Source organism: Pteropus vampyrus, unplaced genomic scaffold (genome assembly GCF_000151845.1).
Source record: "Pteropus vampyrus isolate Shadow unplaced genomic scaffold, Pvam_2.0 Scaffold137, whole genome shotgun sequence".
NCBI classification, from domain to species: Eukaryota; Metazoa; Chordata; class Mammalia; order Chiroptera; family Pteropodidae; genus Pteropus; species Pteropus vampyrus.
This window is the reverse complement of record NW_011888918.1, coordinates 2,181,959-2,204,271: the sequence shown is the minus strand read 5'-3', so window position 1 is coordinate 2,204,271 and position 22,313 is coordinate 2,181,959. Positions and strand designations below refer to the sequence as shown.

The window sequence follows — 22,313 nt, the reverse complement described above, 5'->3', positions numbered from 1 at the left end:
GGAAAAAGAGTGTTTTTCTGTATAAAGACCAATAGTGACAACAACAATAACCAACCTTTATGGACTGTGCACCAGGTACTCTACTGGGGACTTTTTTTTTTTTTTTTTTGGATTATCTCATGCAATCCAATCCTCTCAATAAACTAATGAAGTGTGTGCCACTGTTGTCTCTGTCTTTTCAGATAGGGAGGCAGAAAGAAGGGAAGTTAAGTGCCTTGTCCAAAGGCACACACAGCTAGCAACTGGCAGAGCTGGGTCAGAATGCAGGCTTCTGACTCCTAAGCTCTGTCTCTTCTCCAGTGCACATTGTTGATCCTGGGACCTTGAATCAAACTAGCTGCACTCTAACAGAGAGCTTACCAGCCCAATTCACACCTCGCTGCCTCCCAGTATAGCTGTAATTTGGGGCCCAGAAAAGAAGAGGAAGCTGAAATTTATCTTAAACTCTCTAGTGGGCATATGAATAAGGGGTGAAGTGAAGGAAAGCTCGGAAGGACGCTGATCCCTCATGTTGGTCCTCAGGTACTGGAACTCCTTAAGCAACCTGGTGGCATCGTTGCTGAACTCCGTGCGCTCCATCGCCTCCCTGCTGCTGCTTCTCTTCCTCTTCATCATCATCTTCTCCCTCCTGGGAATGCAGCTCTTTGGAGGAAAGTTCAACTTTGATGAGATGCAGACCCGGAGGAGTACATTTGATAACTTTCCCCAGTCCCTCCTCACTGTGTTTCAGGTACGGACTCTCCTCTGTTGGGATTATGGCCAGAAGGGTGGTCAAGTGGTGGGGGAAGGGGAGCAGGAAGAAGGAGCCTCGACAAGGTGGTGGGAAGCTTCACCCTCGCACTGGGCAGCCAAAGCCAGCTAGATCAGCCATGAGGGCCCATGGCTGGGAGAGCCTTGAGTTCTTTTTATAGTTTCCCCTACCCCCAGGGTCCATGGAATCCCACTGCTGGATGGACCATTGAAAAAAGATCTAATTGAGAGGTTTATAAACTTTTTCTTAGCCACAGAACCAACCCTTCATTCAAATAAATTCTACATGAAAGGCCAAAATATAAACAAATAAAAGCAGGTTGCTCTTGTTGGGGAAGGGGAGGATAGTGCTCTATCTTTCCTACCCACCACGCTTATCCCTAGAAAAAAATATAACTAGCCCATCAAATTTGTGATTTCATAGATATTTTGGTTTAGGGCAAAGCTAAAGTAGCACTCATCGAGTTTAAAAGTAGATTGATATACATAAAAATGAATAATGTGTAGATGTTGCCAAAATCTTAAAGATGATACCCAGCCAACCAATGTTTGGGGAGAACCGGGTCATGTATTACTCGCTCAATGACTGCATTTCACATTTGTAAAGGGGCCCTTAATGCCTTAATTTAAGGAATGGCTAGTGATGGCCATCTCATGTACCGTATGTGGATATAGGAAGTATTTTGACCGGGAAAACCTTTTCAGTCAGTCACTCCTCAAATAATAGTATCCCAGTGGCCATGCACTTTGTCTCCTAGGTTAGGAACAAATTGCCAAGTCAATAGCTCAGAGCCCCTGGGAGGAGAACTTGGGGCCAGAAGGAGGGATAGAGGTGGAAAGAGATTTCAGGCATCTTTATTAATGTAGTGGGACAGGGCAGGGGAGTTTTGGGGTTTGCTGTTGGTCTAACGCTGTGTCCCTTATTGGTGGGAATGTGTCATTCAGATCCTGACCGGGGAGGACTGGAATTCGGTGATGTATGATGGGATCATGGCTTATGGCGGCCCCTCTTTTCCAGGGATGTTAGTCTGTATTTACTTCATCATCCTCTTCATCTGTGGAAACTGTATCCTTTGCGCCTGCCCTCTCACCCCTGCTGCCCACCCTCCCTTAGCCTACAGCACGATGCCAAATAGGTGTGCCCGAAGGTCCAAAGTCAGGCCTAAGAACTATGGTTGCCCACCCACAGAGCACCCAGGCAAGTGGGGGAAAGTATGCTCTGGGGGAGAAAACAGTTCCCAGCCCAGAACCACCTTAGTTGGAGGTGGGTCTTGGTGGAAGCCAAATTCATCTTGTAAGTTCATCTTCCTGTACAGCTGTGGCCACAGTGTTGCCTGACTCCAGGAGGAGTGTCTGTGTGAGCAACACCCCCTGGCGTGGTGGCGTGCAGCCACTCACTTAGGCTCCTATGTGAACGCACCTGGATTTAGAAGCCCTGGCTGCCCTGTGTTGCCACATCTGATGGAGATAAGAGGCTTAGTTGACAAAGCCTCAGCCTTGAAATGACCTTCATCTCTCCTCCCTGCTTTCTGGTCAGTGTCCCGCCCTCTGAAGCCTCTCTCTGGGACTTTAGTCACAGGCAGAGCTGGATGGGCTTCGCCAAGCAGACCTGACAAATCCATGGGCAGTCTTTCTGGATCTCAAATGCAGGCAGTCTTCTCCCCTGGTCACAAACCTGTGAAGGTTGTATGCAGAGTCAGGTGGTAAAGTGAAAGCAGCTCTGGCCCAAGATTTAAGTTTAAATTGCAGCTTAATGTAGTGCAGAAAGCGTGGACACTGGTCCCAAAGACAGGCAGCGTGACCTCAGGGAATGAAAGGTTCTCCACCCTTGGTCTCTGTAAACTGGGATGATAAAATAATAGTGCCCACTATTTAACGGGTCACTCTGAGGTTTGAGGGGGTAAGGCCCAAGGGCAGGTATCTAGCAGCACCTTGGGCAAGCCCTCAACCCCTTGGGATGTGATTTTTCTGTGTGTGAAATGGTATGACTGTTGGGTACCTGGGGGCTGAGGTCAGACTTAACAAATGTTAAGACCTCTTTCAGCTATACTTTCTTTGATTCTGCAGTTATCTGACCCACAGTATTTCCATTCAAGGTTGGGGATGCAGAGAGGAGAAAAGGACAAACAGCTGCTTCAATTAAGAGCATCCAAGTTTTGGCCAGCTCCACTGGACCCTGTATGCATGGCTCACATTAAGAGTTGGCAGAGATGTCAGGCTGCCTCCTCAGTTCCCAGTTGTAATGAACAGCTCTTAAGAACATGCTGCATTCTGCTAGAGACAGTGCTGTTTATAATGTCAATTATAGCCAGTCATCTCTGTGGGGAAACCAGTAATGAAACCCAGCAATTAAAGAGCAAGGCAGGGCTCGCTGCCGCACTCCCTCCCCACTCTAGCCTGCAAGCTAACCTACTCAGCCTTAGAAAACTCCAGGCAGCCAGTAGGGTGATGGGGAGGGAAAGGGGCGGAAACGGGACACCCCTGGGCTCAGCACCCCTCAAAGTGAGTCACCATTGAGCTCTCTCTGTGGGGAACTCTACCCCTGCATGTCCTGCACCCTCCCTGTCCCCTATGCCCACTGAAAACCCCAAGGCCAAGGGTCGTTTTCTTTAAGAATGGACACAAACAGATATCCTACTGAATGTGTTCTTGGCCATTGCTGTGGACAACCTGGCTGATGCTGAGAGCCTCACATCTGCCCAAAAGGAGGAAGAAGAAGAGAAAGAGAGGAAGAAGCTTGCCAGGTAACCCTCTAAGCTGAGTCAGGCCCAGGGTCTCAGGGCCTCGTTCTGAAATGCCATCCCCACTGGTGGTAAAGAAAGGGGTGGGCATGGCCTCTGTTGGCCTCCGTCCCTCCCAGAAGGGCACTGGGTTTACAGTGTCCTAGAGTAGATTGGACCTCTCTCCTAATTCCTAGGCATTGCTCTAAAGTAGAGACCACCATGAATTACAGTCTCTGCGAAGGTGTCGCATTTCCCCACCTATCTAAGAAGTTGGGGAATTCTCTTTTGAGAAGAAAGGTCATCGTAGGTAATGGGAGCAAAGGATGGGGAGTGGGGGTAGGCAGCAACTCAGAGGAAAAATACAGCTCCTGCTGAAAGACAGATTCCTCCTCACTGTTTTGTAATTTGTCTCTGGTGTTAAGAAGGTGAAATAGGGCTCTATGTTGTCCTCCATCATTGTCTAGACAGGGCTATCATAGGCTATACATCTGCTGGGTACTGAACAGAATTCTCCAGGAGCCAATCCTGAATGAGATCCAGAACCTTTCTCTGATTTAGATGGACTGGAGCAGGCCAACCAAGTGCCAGACAGGGCAAGGTGTGACCAGGTGCCTGGATCCTGGGCCTGACCTAATAGCATTTGTGATCAAGCCAAACATGGCATGTGCCCTGGGTGAAGGAAGGTGGATGTAGGCCCGGGGAATCTGCTCTCACTGGCCCCCGGCAGACCACAGGTTGGTTCCCTATCACTCCAGTAAACATCCCTTTATTTTTTACTCCTGCTGACCGGCCAGGACTGCCAGCCCAGAGAAGAAACAAGAGGTGATAGAGAAGCCGGCAGTGGAGGAGACCAAGGAGGAGAAAATTGAGCTGAAATCCATTACAGCCGATGGAGAGTCCCCACCCACCACCAAGGTGAGGCACCGTCTCGGCCCAGGAACTAGGGGAGCCCTTGCTGAAAGAAGGCAGCCTTCCCAGGCCAGATCCCCACGGAAGGAGCAAGGACGGAAAGAGACGCAGAGTAAAGCTGGCAAGGGTTGAGCAGGAGAGCTTAGGGACGTGAAGAGCAGGCAGAAGGGTTGGATCCCGGTCTTCTATTAATGTCTTGAACGGTCCGTGCAAAGTAACAGGATATATTTTTGAGTCAACAGCTCAGCCACTGACTATAACTCAGTTTCAGGGCTACTCCAATTCTCTAAAACTATGGAATATATCTAACTGGATTCTGCCTCCTCCCCCTTGGCTACCTAGATCAACATGGATGACCTCCAGCCCAATGAAAATGAGGATAAGAGTGCCTACCCCAACCCAGAAACTACAGGTACCAGTCTCACTGCCTAACCCTGAGATGGGAGGTTGGAGGGTAGAGATCCAAGTTCTAAAGCCGTATGGAAGTTAGCCATGTATTAGGGACTGATGGTTGCAATTTTTCTCTACAAGGCAGAGACTGCAATTTCTTGCATTGCTAAATGTCTCTTGTCTCTGTACCAAGACGATTACCAATTACCATCTGGGGGAAAACTCTGCTCCTGGTTTCCTCATAATAATAGTAAGATCAAATAAATTAATAAGATTAAATAAAATAATAAGATTAAATAAATTGTGTTTGAGCAGAGCTTTTGTGTCCTTTGGAAGATGGATCTTGTATACATTTAAGGTTTTATTATATCCTATGTTGTAAAATCATTATTAATTTATGTAACTTATTAGTATAACATGTGTTGCAGCATTATGCTCACTAAATAATAATAGTAAATTCCAAATCTGTCTTGCCCTTACTTAGGAGGCAGTGCTGAGTACAAGGACAGCTGCAACCACAGATGTCCCACTTGTTGCTTTGTAAAATGCTGCCTGGTCTCTTATTATAAGGAGAGCTGGTACCAACTCAGTCTTCTCCATTTCTACTCAATATGTAAATTGGCAAGCAGTCTCCTTTGAGAGGGTTTTCATGTCAGAGTTCCTTCAGCCTCCCTCGGGGATTCACTTCTCTGCCTCATGAAACTCCATATCCTGTACCATCCCTGGGCCTGCCTTCCTTTTACCCAGAATTGCAGGTATTATCACCAGCTTCAAGTTTGCAGTCAATTACATAAAGGGACTGTTGAGCATACTGACATTTCTGTGTATTTTAGGCTGTATCTGGGTTAGTGACCACGTTAGGTGGCTAACAATCTTCCACATTTATGAGCAAAGCTAGGTTTTCCTTTTTGCATTCCCTCCACGGGTTCTCTGCTGGATTGTCTGCAAGGACACTAGCAGCCATCTTCTGTTGTCCTGGGGAAGCGGGCTCCCTGCTGTCATCCCATTCTCTCATCTCCCTCTACAAGGGCAATCGGACGGACGGGGCTCCCTGGGACTTTGGGACAGAAGAGCAGGCAGGGTGTTTCCAGGTGTGAGGCACCGAGCCTTTTGAAGTCTTAAAACCCATCTGGTGGAAACTGTTACAGAATTTCAAAGATGTACTAGAAATATTGACCAAATGCAATGGGAGGACCTATTCTAGAGTTTAAATGAACAAATAAATTTTAAGGTAATTGAAGAAAAATTGAATATAGACTGGGAACTAAATGATTTTAAATAGTTTTGGCTAATCTCGTTAGTATAATAACATTGTAGTTCTATTGTAGTTCTATTTTTAAAATGCTGAAGTTTTTATAGCTAGAGTCTAAAATGTTTAGAGGTTGCTTTAAAATACTCCATCCTCAAAAAATGAGGGCAGAGAAAATAAACGAAATAAGTTGAGCAGACTGTCAATCCCTGTAGAAGCTGGATATGAAGGTCCACCATGTGAGTCTCTCTACTCATAGGATTATTATAAGGAGAGTTATTTTATTAAGGATCAAAAGAAAAAGACAGTTATAAAACAAATCTCTCTGGGCCCTGAACAGAGCCTGTCCCACCTGCCTGCACCTCCCTCCACATAGCTGCAGCCAGTCCCATACCTGTCCCCTCTACACGGCAGTGGGGCAGACACACACCTATGACAATAAGCTCAAATTTCAGTATTATAAATATACTCATGGCTTTTCTCTTCTTTGTTGCTCTAATGAAATCAAAAAGAAGCAGGTCAAGGGAAAAAAAGACTAATTGAGGCTACTAATGTCACCCTATTGGCCGTGATAGAAAGGCCTCTCTGTTGACGCAACTTTGAGGATTCTTGGAATGGTTTTGTTTTTAAACTGAAGAGCTATTCCCACACTACTGATTCCTCAGGATTTTTTAGATTTTTTTAGTGTGTATTCTTTTCCCTGATCATGTGGTCTCCCTTCTCTACCTTCCTCCATACCCAGGCCTTTGTTTCTCTTGGTCCCTAAGCTGCTTCTATGTCTGGTCCATAGATAACTGAGGCTGTCCTGCCTCAGCTCCCCCACCACTACCACTTAGGCCTTTAAAGCCAGCTCTTAAGGCCCCCCATTTGTTCACTATCTCTGGTTTCCATTTTCTTACCCAAGGACAGTGTGCTTTTAAAGCTGGTGTCTCTACCCTCCACCCGCTGCTTCCCACCCAAGACTAAATTAGCTCTGCTTCTCAGCTCCTCCTACCTCCTGTTCCCCGCTCTGCCTCTATGGGTCAGCTCCTGTCTCCCAAGGACACCCCCTGAGGTCACTTGACCTGTTGTCTCTATTCTTGTCGATACCTCTTTCCTGCTTGCTTCTCCTCTGAAACATAAAAGGCCAAGAGCCTGATCTGCCGTAGTCCTCTCAACCACTGCCCCTTCTGCTTTTGCAGCCTCTGGGCAGCTAGCCCCTGCTGTGCCCACTTTGCACAGATGCCCCTTGGGATGTGCCTCTGGTGAGCATTCGCCTTGCCTCACTTTCCATTAGACTTCTGGAGAGAAAAGGGACAGTGCCAGAGAACGCATCTCATGCTCTCTTCCTGCTCCCCTCCGCTTCTTCCTCTCTCCCTTTGCCATTACCCCTCTCTCCAGGCTGCTGTGTTTGCTTGTCCAGGTTGCTCCCAAAGGTGGGTATTGGAGTGGCCGAGTAAGAGCTGAACTCCATCCTGCACTCCGCTAGCCAGGGCTCCTGCCCTCGTGTGAACACCCAGAGGAGGGGCCTGCTTCTAATTCGCAGAGCAGCCATACAGGCCAGCAGCGGAAGCCAGTCAGTCCTGCAAAGCTCCCCAGTTGGTTTTAGCTTCCAAGCTTAGTACACACTAAATTTTAGAACTATCTACTCACCTAGGAAGGAAAGCTTTGTGCCAAGGTTGTGCTTTTATTTAATGGGTTAATTTATTTGAGTGAAATACATGTTCTTAAGAGTTGCTAAGGACTTAAAATTAATGAGTATACATGAAAAAGAAACGTGAATGACACCAAAGAATGGATAGCACAGCACCAAATGTCGTGGGGGAGAATTAAACTGCTGCAAGGGGTTCAAGGAGGAGAGCAGTGAAGTAGAGGCTGTCAGGGAGGCTTTGCGGCGAAGGGTGGTCTTGACTGGGCTTAGAATTCGGAGAGTTGAAGGGAAGAATTTATTTCAGGACCATACTTTTATCATAGGCACAGAGCTGGAAGAAACCTTGGAGATATTAATTCACTTAGTAGCTACTTAGAAAGCACCTACTATGTGTCGGGTACTGTGGCAGGCACCGGATACACCTGCTCTCCTGGAGCTGACATTTCAGTGGGGAGACAGACAAGGAGCAAGAAAGCAAACCAACCAGAATGGATACATCAAGGAGCAACAAGTGTTACAGTTACAGTTACTGGGACGCTGCTTTGGCTGTAGGTCAGTAAAGACCTTTTTGAGAATGCAACATTTGGGCTGAAACCTGAGTGAGTCAAAGGAACTAGATGTATGGAAATCAGAAGAAAGAGCTTTCTAGCAAGTACAGAATCTCTGAGGCGGAATGCACTTGACTGTGGAAGAATCCAAAGAGGCCTGTGTGCTGGGGGCAGAGAGAAGCAGGGGGACAGGGCTAGGGCATGAGAGCAGGGCTAGGCCAGAGCAGGTGCACAGGGCCTCCAAAGCCGTGCGAGAGGTTCAGGCTGATCTGATGCAGCGGAGAAACACCTCAGGCAGAGCAGGACATGATCTGATATCTGGCTTACCCTTTAAATGACTCATTCTGGGTGCCATGTGGAAAGAGGCAGTAGTAGATGATTAAGAGTAGTACTGGGACAGTGGGGACACTATTGCAGTCATCTAGCTTGGGCCTAGATGATGGTGCTGGAGATACAGAGAAATGGTGGGACTTGGGTGCATTTTTCTGGAAGGGCCGACTGCTCTTATCAATGGCTTAGAAGCGGTAGCGAGAGAACGAAGAATGAAGGGTGACTCTGAGGTTTTGAGTTGAGCCAGCAAAGAGGAGATACTGGATGCAGAAAGTGCATCCTCAGCCTCTTCTCTCAGACTCTCCCCGCACAGCGCCCCTCTGGACATTGTGCCTTACCAATCATGCATTCCCTTTTAGAACTCCAGGCTACACTGAAATATACAGTGGTTTTACTTTTGAATGCTGTAACCTATCATCTGGAAAGCGGCAGCAACTCCACAGTGCAGCAGGGCCTCACTTATCACACTCTTTTAAACCTCCAAGAACAGAGAAGAGAAAATAAAGACCCCAAAGGGTCCCACTGGCGCTCAGGAGTGGGAGCCTAGGTGGTTCGGCTGCCAGCTCCAAAAATGAACTTTACCTCACTTTTCCTAATCTATCAACCTTTCTCTTTATACATAATACGTGTAAAGCATCACATGCTGTCAAATTTCTGTCCCTTTACAAATTTGAGTTTGTCCTTCAGAAATGGTTTTCTCTTCCATATATGCCTGGAATTCAGCGGGTGTGTGTCTGAATGGACCCACTGACTCGCCTCTCCCCAGGAATGGAGATTGCTGTAGAACTTCATAACAGCGAGGCAGACTGTTACAGGTGAAGGAGCATGCAAAATTCTCTGTTAGAAACTTAGTAAATATGTTTTTCTATGAACACAGACGATTAAGAAAAACATTAAACTACCTATTACCAAATTATCATGCATAAAAACTGTCGTGTCTTTTGGAGCAAAACTGAAAAGAATACAAACAGCTAGGCAGAGCTTTAAGATCCTTCTCAGCTGAATTTCACTTGTAAGTCTCACAATTTAGGCCAACTCTGGTTTTACTGATTTTGCTTTAAGTAAAAGACTTTACTTTTATATACCAAGGTTTGGTATGAAAGCTTTAACCCTTGGCCTGTACACAATTTTTCATCTTGTGCCTCTCTCATGCTGAAAATATTAATTGCCTTGTTGGTCAGCTCTAATTACACTAGGGAAAGAATTCGATTTATTTAATCTATATTCTGCTGGTCCTCCAAAAAAGCCTTTGGTCCCTAAATGCTTCTTGCTTGATAAAGAACTACTTTCCGTGCCAGGCATTTTTTTCTCTGCACCACCTGGCTTCATTATAACCAGAAGAAGAGAGAGCATGAAGAGGAATGGCTGGTCCATAAGCCAAATTTCCCATAACTACCTTTCCAACCAGCTTAGTCTCCACCTGACCTTCTTCTTTTGCAAATTCCCCTTTCTTATAAAGCTATGTTGGTATATAAGTTTAATCATCAGGAAATAAGAGCTACTAGGTGCCAGGCACGGTTTCTCTTTCCAGGGTTTTCAGCACATAAAGAGATGGAACAGATACATGTAGAATCAGTATCCAAGGTATTGTGTCCTAAGTACCAAGTGAATGCTAGAGGCCAAAGATGCTGCTGGAATTCACAGGTTCCGTCTCAGGAAAGCCAGGTGAAGGATGCCGTCTGAAGTGGGAATCCTCATAGCTCTGTAGAGAAGGAGATGAAGTGCATTTCAAACACGGAGGGAGCTTGAGGAGAGGAGAAAGCACATAGCACATTTATTTGTTTCCTGGAGCTGCTGTAACAAATTGCCACAGACAACAAAAACGCACTCCCTCAGTTCTGGAGCTGAGAAGTCTAAAATCAAGGTGTTGTCAGGGCCATGCTTCCTCTGAGGCTCTAGAGAGAACTCCCCCTTGCCTCCTCCTAGTTTCTGCAGGTTGCCGGCAATCCTTGCTGTCCCTTGGTGTTAGCTGCATCGCTCCAGTCTCTGCCTCTGTCTTCACATGGCCTTCTCTGTGTGTGTGTCTCTGTGTCTCTCCTTAGAAGGACAACAGTCCTTGAATTTAGGGTCCACCTTAGTCCAATATGACTTCATCATAACTAATTATATCTGCAAAGACGAGATTTCTAAAATGAGGTCACATTCTGAGGTTCCAGGAGCATATGAATTTTATGGGCCTTATTCAACCCACTATGGTGAGTGTTCAGAAAATGGTTTGATGTAAATAGAAAGTTTTTCAGAGAATAACAGCAGACAAAGATCCGTCTCTAAGACTAAGAAAGATGCCAAGCACTAATTTACAGACTAAGAGTCTCTCCCGTGGGTACAGACAGTAATAACAACAGCTAACATTTACATAGTACTTGCTGTGTGCCATTCAGAACTATTATATGCGTGAACTATTATCTTATCTTACAGATGGAGAAACTGAGGCACAAAGAGACTAAATAAACTGCCCATAGCCAGAAAGAAACAGAGCCAACATTTGGATCAAGGCTTTGGCCGGAGAGTCCATGCTCTTAACTCCCATTCCCCTTCTAAACGTTTTAAATGCATTTGATCAGAACAGGGCATGTGCTGATCTCCTTCCATGGGCAGTGAGCTTGCAAGCAAAGGAAGAAGTCATTTGCCTTTGGTCCACATTAAACGTGGCCACTGGCTGAGAGAACAAAGGAGCTTCTTTAATTGACATCAATGTCTAGACCTTTGAATGAAGAGCCTGTTGTGGTCAACATTATTGCCCTATTGTTCCTATAGCACATGATTGTTTTATATTTTTAGGAATGGGGAGAGTGTTGATTTTAAACTCCTGGAACCTTCAAGGATGTGGTTGTTTGTAAGGGATCCCACAAGTCAACTAAGCCATACCCTATCCCCGACCTGCAGCCTACATGGACTATTACATCTGTCAATGCCCTAGTCTCACCTGGTCATCTTTTCTAGCACCTTACAACTAGGATGACCAACCATTCCAAATTACATAGAACTGGGGGGTTTCCTGGGATTTGGAAATTTCAGTTTAAAAACCAGGACAGTCCTGAGAAAACCAGCATGAGTTAGTCACCCTATCATGTGCTGCCAAGAAAGTCTTTCTCAAACATAGATGAACTCCAGCAGTGCCCACAGTGAGAGAGCTGAGTGTCTGTCTTGGTTAGTACCCTATGTTTTCAGAGATACAAACGATGTTTTGATTACTGTAGTAGGAAGGTATCGAAAGTAGGCAGCACAGTGGTAAAAATAAATGGGAATAGTGATGTTGTTTAGAATGGTGCTTTTTTTCTTACAGGAGAAGAGGATGATGAGGAGCCCGAGATGCCTGTGGGCCCCCGCCCACGACCACTATCTGAGCTGCACCTTAAGGAAAAAGCAGTGCCCATGCCAGAAGCCAGTGCATTTTTCATCTTCAGCCCCAACAACAGGTGTGTGAGAATGGTGGGAAAGGTGGGACTCTGCTCCCTCAATGATCCAAGCCCAGCAGGTGCCAGCATCCTTTAACCTCTGGATAGAGCCTGGGACTGCCCCAGCTCCCCACAGTTTGTGTAAAGAGAGGGACAGGTTTTGTCCCTCAGCATGTTAAATGTATTATTCCACTGTAAAGTCAGCTGTCATTCCTACTATCATTTTTTTATAGGTAATCTGCCCCTTATCTCTTTTTAGGAAAAAGAGTTGTAGATTCTGAATCAGTAGGCCTGTGTTTTTTTTCTCTCCATTTTTTGAAATGTGTAAACTCTGTTTCCATTCTTTTAATGTTTACCCTTGGTAGTCAGTAAGCCTACTTAATTTAACAAAGTCTAAAGCTAAACAATATCCTAAACCTCATCCAGTAAAATCAAAGGAGCTTAGACAATTTTAACTCCTCTCAATTGCTCCTGCCTTACATGTTATTGTTGATTAGTGTTTGATCTTGACCTTTATATTTAACCCAAGTTAGACATTATTATCAGAATTAGAATTATTATATAAACAGTATATACTTGGATTTACATATAACTTACCAGTTTGTCCTCTGCAGTCATTTTCTTTCTTCCTGAAGTACATTTTTTCTTTTTTCTTTTTTATTATACATTTTCAAATTTTTCAATTACAATTGACGTACAATATTATATTGGTTTCAGGTGTCCTAAAGCACATTCTTTGGAAGTTCCTGTAGTTCCTTTATGGTAAATTTGGCCTCTGTTTGTCTGTAATTCTTTTCATTTCTTGTTCTTGAAAAATACTTTTGCCATGTACACAATTTTAGAATGCCAGGTTTTGTTCCTCAGGATGTTAAATGTATTATTCCACTGTAAAGTCAGCTGTAATTTCTACTCTCATTTCTTTGTAAGTAATCTGACCCTTATCTCTAGCTGCTTTTACCATCTTCTGTTGCCTTTGACGTTGTGCAGAATTATTACCATGTGTCTAGACATGGATTTCTTTCCATTTATCTTGCTTGAAATATGCTTCCTACGTCTATGGATTTATATTTTTCTTCAGTTCTCGAATGACATGAAATTAGAATAAGAATTGCTATTTTTTAAAACATTGCAGCCATAATCTCTTTAAATATTGTGTCTCCTTCATTCTCTTTATTCTTTCCTTCTGGCACTCTAATTAGACATATGTTATACCTTCTCATTTTGTACTCTCTATCTCTTAATGTATCTACATATCTTTCATCTCCTTATCTCTCTTTTGGTATTCTGGGTTAATTTCTTCAGATGTATCTTCCAATTTCTTAATTCCATCTTCAACTTTATGTTACTGTTTAAACCAGTTTTTATGTCAACTGTTATGTTTTCTTATTTCAAGCAGTTCCATTTGTTGCTTGATTTTCCAGATCCATCTGTCTATATCTAACACTATCTTGCTAACTCATTGTCTTTGTGATCAAGTCCTTTATTTCATTAACTATTTCAAATATAGTTGCTCTATATTTTGTATCTGTTATTTTTAATATACACAGGCTTCAAGGGGTTGAAATCACTTATTTGTTGTTTTCCTGATTTCCCATCTTAGTGGCTTATATTCTGGCATGTTTAATGATCTCCGATTGTTACCTCAATACTTGATATTAATTGGCGAGATTTCTGTAGGCCTAAAGTATTATTGGGAAAGCTTTTTTTCAGTTGTTCTTTGAGAGTATAGGCTCAGCTTAGAGTTCCAGGCTTCTCTGCCCCACTTCAAGACTGGCTTGAAATGCAATTTCCTGATAGCAGAGGTGCTACTGGCATCTATCCTCAGGCAACTCTGTCCTTCCTGGCTACCCATCACACAGACCCCAGATCAGAGGATTTGTTTGTTTCCTTGTTTATTCGGGATGATCACTGCAGACTTCTCCTAACTCCCATGAAACCAGAATTGATTATCTCAAAGAGCCCGTTCTTTCCAGAACTTGGTGCTTGTGCAGTGGTAAGGTCTTTCAGAGAATTTAGTAAACCACAATGCCAGGAGCAGAGGTCTGAAGGACTGGGTTCAAAACTTCACTCCCTCACATTACAGGTTGTGTTTCTGGGCAGGCTTCTCCTTCCTGGGTTTCATTGTTTCTTTTTATGAAATGAAGATGATAGTACCTATATCCCCCTCCTAAACCGTCAGGATGAAATAGAATGGTATATAAGACAGCCTTGGCATTTAAGGATATAGCATTTGTGCTACTATCAGTGAGTGCCCAGATGTCCACATGTGTAATTATTTGTAATTGTGCTGAGGTGTGATGTTGAATTGCACACCTCGAAGCTATTCCACAGGAGTAAATCACCTTAGTAGAGTGTAGGTTCAGCCAGCCTCTCAGCACCCACATCTCCGGGTGGCTCTGTTGTACCCTACACATAAAAATATGAAGTAGATCTCATAAAATGGGTTTACTTTAATGATGGGGAAAAGAAGTCCCCCAACACAACCCAGTTGTTAATGTCACAGCAGTATTTGAAAGTATAGATTCCCAAAGGTCTCAGATGTAACCCTCTAAAATGACAAAAGTTTACTGTTGGTGAGAGTGCTTTGAACTACAACCTGCTGTGCAGACATGCCTCATGATGGGAGTGGGGGTCATGATTGTCATTACCTAGCAGTGGTAGTACTGAAGAGCCCAACCCGCAAACCGATGAGCGTCTTCTATACGCTGAGGGGAAGAGCCGGTGCTCCTGGGACCCAGGGAGCTGCTCCCCTTGCCTTCTGACACACCTCTCTCCTCTCCGGCTTCCCACGCAGGTTCCGCCTCCAGTGCCACCGCATTGTCAATGACACGATCTTCACCAACCTGATCCTCTTCTTCATTCTGCTCAGCAGCATTTCCCTGGCCGCTGAGGACCCTGTCCAGCACACGTCCTTCAGGAACCATGTACGCACTCCCCTCTGTTCTCCGTCCCCCTACCCCCGAGAATGTGACCAGGCCTACAGCTTCTGTTGCTGACCTTACGGTTTAATCGGGAGCCCAAGTCCAAACTTCAGTGTCAATACACAATCAACGTTTTTTTTTAGAAGATTAGGGCTTTGCTAGAAACTATCTAAGGACCACAAGCAAGTAAGAGAACTTGTACCCAAATGCCTGAGGCTGGCCCGATTGGCAAAAGTCAGGACTTTCATTGCCCTGTGGATATTCCCCAGGAAGCTCTGGTTCCCTGTAAACTTAGTAAAAGAGTAATCACTGAATTTCTGCCTTGCTCCCGGTATACTCTGAGCAGTCCTAATCATTGGGGAGAGGGAGAGCACTGGCAAATAGGTGCCAATGATAAGGCTGACCTTATATAAAAGAGAGCTTCTTTAGAAGTCGAAACTAAATTTGGAGGCCCACTCAAGGCTCTGGTGAACTACATTAAAGTCTAAAATAAAAACTGCTCTATCTCAAAGTCTCAAAACTTTTTCAAATCCCAACCAGTTGAGCATGAAGAGAGGAGCCCTCCAGTCTAAAGCCATAGCCCTGCAGACCACTTGCTGGTCCTGCTTGGTCCAGAGCTTTCTTACTAAGAAAAGTATTGGCCTTATCTCTGATCTGTTACCTGAGATATAATAAAACATGAAACCATGTGACCTGTCCCCAGCCTGGGTAGGCCTCATCTAGAGGCTCTCTTGTGCTGCAAAGGACCCAACACCAGTGAAGATTTCCACCAACATAGGAAGCTGGCTGAATCACACCAATGCCAGTTAAGAACTTTGCATCTTCCTGGAAAAAAACAACCAAACAAACAAAAAAACCCACTCTCTGTTCTTTTGACAAGTATCTATCCCAGTGGTCTGATTTGAGTTTGTAAGTATTGGATTAATGAGAAAAGCATCAAACCAGATGCTACCCAGACCCAGGACCAGCCGAGGCCTACCCTGGAAGCTCCCCCTCACATATCTAGGGACTTCATCCAGAGCCATTAAGCCACCTGAAGCCAGCCTGCTTCAGGATCCAGAGCTGCGTGTATGCCACTTGTCTCCTAACTCATTTCCACCTGTCTCCACGTGGAAAGGCTCAAGTGGTGTGTGTCATGGTTTTGAAGTGTGATTCCTTTTCTGGTGAACATCCACTGACCTCTCCTCCCATCCTGCTTTCTCCCTTCCCCTCCCCATCCCCACCCTGTTTCTCTTTGTTTTGCAGATTCTGTTTTATTTTGATATTGTTTTTACTACCATTTTCACCATTGAAATTGCTCTGAAGGTAAAGCCCCGACCCTCTCCCCTCCCCTCCTGCCCTCTTCCTGAGGCACTAGCTCTCTGCTGCTGTCTGCCGCTAACACACACGCTCCCGTTGGTGTCCGGTTCCCTCTCAGAGCCACTAATCCAATTGTGCTTATTTTTCAGATCCTAGGCAATGCAGACTATGTCTTCACTAGTATCTTTACATTAGAAATTATCCTTAAGGTAATGCAATCTGAGCAATGCATTCTCTCTGTCTCTGCCCTGTCTGCCTTGTCTCTTTTCTCTCTTGTTTCTTTCACTCTCTCTTTTGCACTCTCAAGCCTGAAATCAAAAAAATTAGTGCCCTTCACTTTGTGCTAGCACTTTGCTCAGGCCCAGAAGAAACCTACCCCAACCCCCCAACCTGCCTGGAAGAGACATTCGGCTGCCAAGGTCAACACTGATGCTGTCCTGTCCCCGGTCTGGCCCACACACCCCACACACCCCACACACCATCTCCAGGCAATCGAATCGGTGACTGAACCCTGCTTAGAACTCTCCTTCCCTCTTCCTGCCCAGAGGAGATACCACACAAAATCCAAAAGTGGAAAAGCTCGGGGGTGTGAGTCACTTTGGCTATGCCCATTGAAGCCAGTCATCAATACCTTCCTCCATAGTTGTGGCGGACGTTGGGGCTAAGCTAGAGTTGGGCCTCTGCGGCAGTAATCAGGGGCCGACGTGAAATTCGGGGCCAGTCTCTCAACTGAGGGATTTGACAGACAACTCTAGATTACTTCTGAACCCTCGGTTACCTGCTGAAAAGCTTTGTTACTATGCCCCTTGCCCTGAGCATGGAGGAGGGAGAATTACACTGGAGAGCCAAGTACAGGGGAGTGAGAACCAAGTGCTGAAAGAATCTGGAGCCCCAGGCCCCAAGACCCAGGCTGTGAGCGTGCAGGCCTGGCCCCACCGCCTCTGGCAGCTCCAGTGCTGGCAGCCCCATATATGGATACTGCAGCACGGTTATCCTGAAGCCATAGAACCTACCTCTGAACAGCATTAGGATGAGAGAGATTTTTTTCTGTTTTATCTTGTTATTTATATTAATATATAATTTATGTATTACTTATATTTATTTTATTGTGATTTCCAAGTTTTTCCTGTATACTTCTGGGCCTCTAAACCAATACGCTGCCAAGCTAGTTCCTCTGAGATGTAGGGTGTGAGTCCTGAAGCCTAGGAAAAGTACATTTCAGCATTTGTTCTCCTCTCAGGATGAGGGCTTGGCTTTTACCCTCATCCCAAACAGAAAGGTCAAAAGCTCTGGAGCACCTGCTTCAGCTTAGCATCTTCTTCCTGGGATATTCGCCTGAGATGCCACTCCCGAGGAGCCCAGGCTCCCTTGTCACCCCTTCAGGTAGTGGATACAAGCCAATGTCCACACCTGACCATGCGCCATGGCTGGCCCCAGCCCCTTCTTTTCCTGATGGAACGCCCTAGTCATGACCCAACCTTCTAACGTACATGATGATGCTGTCACTTCCATATACAATCCGAATGGGGCAGTTTGATGTGGCTTTTTTTTTTTTTTCTTGTCCAGACCCGTAGCTTCTGTCTCTGGTTCCAGCTAACAAGAGTGTTTCTCAGATTTTCTCTCTACCCAAGGAAAGCAGTGTGGCTGGGCTCTGACTCCTGGGGGTGGGGAGAGGGCCCCGAGAGTTGCCTGGCTGCATTAGGACACACTGCTGTAAAACCCCCTTTCCAGGATGACCTGATTTTTCCTGGACTTCAGACTCAGGGAGGCATACAAACACTCAAAATTCTTTCCTGAGACAAGAAAAGTTCTAAGGCCCAATTCTCAGCACCCCTCTACGGAGCTTCCCTTGTGGATTTCAATGGTGCTGTTTTCCCTTCAAGGTTGCCATACAAGCAGAAGTGAATGGTCTCTTTACGAGCATTGTCATGGCAAGATCCTTCCCTCCCCATCCACCCTCACCCTTTTCTACTCTCTTATTCTCAGTGTGCTTCTAAATATAAACCCCAACCCCAGTACACTTTCCTGTACCTCCTTCCCATTGGGTCCCTCTGCCTGGCCCGGTGGCCTAGCATCCTGCAAAGGCACTGACAATGACAGTCTTCTTGAATGATGCAAAAGCCTATCACACAGAGGAGGGAAAAGGTGGAACCAGGACCAATGAGCAGAAATTACAAAAGATCAGACCCATTTAACAACTAGAATTGCTGCTTGTCCATGTGACTGGACAGAGGAGCATTCTTGCCCTTTTAATTCAGAGTCCATAATCCTATGTCCCACTCCTTTTCTCTCCTTAGGCTGAAAATAATCCCAGCCATAGGCTTTTCCTGGGCTTAGAAATTTTAGGAAGCAGGACCTAGGTAGGCATCAGTCAGCAAAACAGGGTAAAGGAAAGACTTTGCACTGGGTACCTGAACCTGACCTTTTTTGAAGCTCTGAATGCCACACGTGATTTTCAAATAAATGCTCCATTTTTTCAGCATCCATTTGCCCTTTCTCTTATAGCCACTCTTTCTCTGGCCCTGCCTGGGCAAGTTTCCAACACACACACACACACACACACACACACGCGCACACACACACACACACACACACACACACACACCTCTTCCCTTGACAAAACAGGATCCCAAATGAAAGGACAGAAGTTGGCACTCCGAGACCCATTTGTCCACCTAATCGAGGAATGCTTTTCCTCAAATGTAGATGTCTCTGTTGCAGCTCAGGAGCATGCTTGTAATACCCAAGCCTGGAACAGGGTGGGAGCAAACCCAGTACCTTCTCTAAGATGAAATTTAGGATGGCTAGTGAAGGTACTCTGCCTTGGGTAGGCACAGAGGCACTCTGGTTAACATGAACCATGAGAGCCACCCAAAGCCACTCCTAGGGTCCCAAATCTTCACTGAGAGACAGGGCCGCCAGCCCCTCCAGATGGCAGGGCTTCAGGAGAGATCTCCAATGATATTCCCCTGCAACCTTTTATATAATCTACCCACTTCTCGAAACTGTTGCAGGACACAGGTGCCTGAGTCCCTTGTGACCCCCTGCGGCAGGAGATAAATGGAAAGAATTAGGTTGCAAGAGCTATTTTTGCCCATTTCCCCTGTGTTTGCTTTTGAATTGCTCTGCAGACATGCTGCCCTGGGCATGCTCTGATTCCAAAGAGATAAACTGGACCCCAGGTGACCAGGGAGCCACTCTCAGTCTCTCAGCCATCAGCTTCAGATTTTTCCCTTTGGCTGATGCTTTGTAGCCCATGCCTTTCACGGCCCTTAACTGGAAATCCATTGCCCTTAATTCAAGTCAACAAAATTGGAAAGGCAATTTGTTGAGCACCTACGGTGGCTTCATACCGAGCTCTGAGGGAGGTGATAATAGCTAAGTCGTGTAACAATACTCATCATCCAAGGGATCTCAAGTGGTTTTCTGTACGCACCTCAGAAAGGCAGAGAATAGTGCGCTCACTTTATAGATGAGGAAACTTATCTTCCCTCATGCAGGAAGAATCCAGAATTCAACTTCAAGCTATCTGGCCCCAACACTTAGATGGCACTATCAGCAGGATAGTGTTCCTCACGTTTTACATGCTTACAACCCCGTAGGGTAGATATTATCACTCTCCTCATTTCTCAGATGACAAAACTAAAACACAGAGAAGTTAAGTAACTTGCCCAGGCCGCAGAAATAAAATACAATAGGGTTGGGATTCACACTCAGACAGCCTGGCTCCAGAGCCTGTGTTCTTTAACAAGGTACCACGTAGCCCCTGTGAACATAGCTCTGGCCTTAAAGAACGTGCAGTCTAGAAGCAAGTCAGTAGAACTGAGTGTAGAATATTTGGCACAGATCATAAGCACTATTTGTGTCTAGGAAGTGGAGGGATGCTAACTGCCAGAGTCATTGGTAGAATTTCTCACTGGGCATTAAAGGACCACCTGTCCCAGTTTGCCTGAGAGTGAGGGGTTGCCCGGAATCCCAGACTTTCAGAAATGAACTGGGAAAGTCCTGGGAAACCAGAATGGTTGTGACTCTACTGGGCATGCTCAGCTTCCCCCCAGATGCCTTGTGTCCTAAGCTGGCCCTGAGGCAGATAGAATTTGGAAAGGAGGTTGGGAGACCTGGTCAGGGCAGCATCAGCAAAGGGCCTCTCAGAGCTGCAGCCATGGACCTGTGATGAGGAAGTGGAACAGGAGAGAGGGATGGCAGCCTGATTTGAAAGGGCTTCAAATTTAGGATTGAAAAGTCTGGAGTTGCCTGGAGCCACTGATACATCCTGAGCTGGGGATTCTCTGGTGGTTGCATAAACAGTTTCAGAACACTTTTCTTGGCACCTTATCTCCTTCTTCAGTCCTGCCTACCCCCCATCCCTCTGTTGCCTCACTGCTCTTCAGCAGGGCCCTGCCCAAGGGGTGCTATGGGAAGAAAGGGTGGTGTGAGGGGGTCTCTGGCTCTTGGGCAGGGGCCACTCATGCTCGTGTTTCCTATGCCTCCCTGCAGATGACTGCTTATGGGGCTTTCTTGCACAAGGGCTCCTTTTGCCGGAACTACTTCAACATCTTGGACCTGCTGGTGGTCAGCGTGTCCCTCATCTCCTTTGGCATCCAGTGAGTAGGGCTCTCTCAGTCATGATGGGGCACACAAGTAGGAATGGGTGTCAAAGAGGACATAAAGACTCTGGGAGACCTTCCCGCACCCCACCCATGGACCCATGATGTGAATGGGGTGGGGCCTCTAGATTGTACAGCATGGCGGTTATGATTTCTTTTGCCCGTGTCCTCAATGTTGTGACAACTGGTATATGTTGATCCAGCAAGAATACGTTGAAACGTCTGGATCTCGCTGTGACCAGCAGGGCCAGCCCCAGTTATAATGAGAAGAATATCTCCTACCCCTGTACCATGTGCCCAATTCAAAGGACCTGCCATTGCCATGACCTGCCCTGATCTCTGGTCCCTCCTCCCTCCCTTTCTCTCACCTCTCTCTCCAGTCAAAGCATCTGATGGATGAGCAAAGGGAGAGGGAGAGACAGAGAGACTGAGAGACAGAGACAGAGACACAGAGAGGGAGGAGGGGGGAATTATTCTCATTCTTGGCTACACAGTGAAATCACCTGAGTAGCTTTTAAACAGACATTTACCCCTGAGATTTTTATTTAATTAGTCTGAGGGACAGCCTGGATTCTAGGATTTTTAAAAACTCTCCAGGTGATTCCACCATACAACGGAGGTTGCAAACTTGCTCAAGTTTAAGAGTGATTACAAGTTTCTCTCAAGTTCCCTCGGCTGTTAATGCTAATCCTGCACTTGCACTTTCACATGCACGGTCTTCTATGGTTCCCACAGAAACCCGTGAGGTAGGCAGGACAACTGCTGTTATCACTATTTTATAGATAGAAAAACTGAGGTTCAGGATGTTGTGAGACTTGCCCGAGGTCACACCAATGGCAGAGAAAAGGACCCTGGGGTCTCCTCTCCCAAGGGTGTTTTCATGGTCAGCTTAGAAAGTATGGAGATGGGGGTGGGGTTGTTACAAGTGGGATTCTTTCTGTGATCATCAATTATATGACCCACAACTATCTGCCTACGAGCCTACAGGTCTAGGTTCTAATCCTAGCACTAACACTAAATCCTTACTTAACCTTGAACCAAAAATTCCCCCCTTTAGTCTGGGCTTTCCCCATCTGACCTTTAAATCCTTACCATTGTGATTCAATGCAAACAAATTCCCTCTTTGAGATACCCAGATAGATAGGAATGCTCTCTGAATCCTTTGGAATAAAAGAGCTGTGAACCAAAGAAATCAGATCTTTCTACCAGCTCCCTCTTGAGCTCATCATCCTGACCATCTGAAGAATGAAATCAGCACTTGCTGACATGTCATACATTTTCTAGGTCCCAGGTGGGTATAAGGCTCTCTGAAAGTTAGAGGACTATCTCAATCAGAAGGTTAGTGCTTGAGGGTTAGAATACACTTCAGAATTGCTCACCAACCTGGCTTGGTGAGCAAGCCCACCTGGGTGGATGGATAACGCATCCCAGCATCCTGCCGAGGAGCCTGTGGGGGACCCGCACCCTAGAGCCTCCTTTCCACTAGGGAACGACAGCAGCCTGAGGCTCCCAGAAGTTCTGCTGCAGCCCTGGCATCCTCGGGATGTGGAGGCTGTTGT

General features: G+C 45.9%; 1 protein-coding gene across 1 annotated transcript in view; it reads left to right on the top strand.

Annotated features, from left to right (window-relative positions):
- CACNA1C (calcium voltage-gated channel subunit alpha1 C) overlaps positions 1-22,313 on the top strand; it is a 614,430-nt gene that overhangs the window by 509,843 nt on the left and 82,274 nt on the right. The window contains exons 14-25 of the mRNA XM_023535193.1: positions 523-730; positions 1,696-1,816; positions 3,380-3,494; positions 4,268-4,388; positions 4,725-4,794; positions 11,816-11,948; positions 14,722-14,851; positions 16,094-16,153; positions 16,297-16,356; positions 20,645-20,751; positions 20,958-21,040; positions 22,241-22,311. Coding sequence (XP_023390961.1) covers positions 523-730; positions 1,696-1,816; positions 3,380-3,494; positions 4,268-4,388; positions 4,725-4,794; positions 11,816-11,948; positions 14,722-14,851; positions 16,094-16,153; positions 16,297-16,356; positions 20,645-20,751; positions 20,958-21,040; positions 22,241-22,311 — 1,279 coding nt within the window. The remainder of the gene's footprint in view (positions 1-522; positions 731-1,695; positions 1,817-3,379; positions 3,495-4,267; positions 4,389-4,724; positions 4,795-11,815; positions 11,949-14,721; positions 14,852-16,093; positions 16,154-16,296; positions 16,357-20,644; positions 20,752-20,957; positions 21,041-22,240; positions 22,312-22,313) is intronic.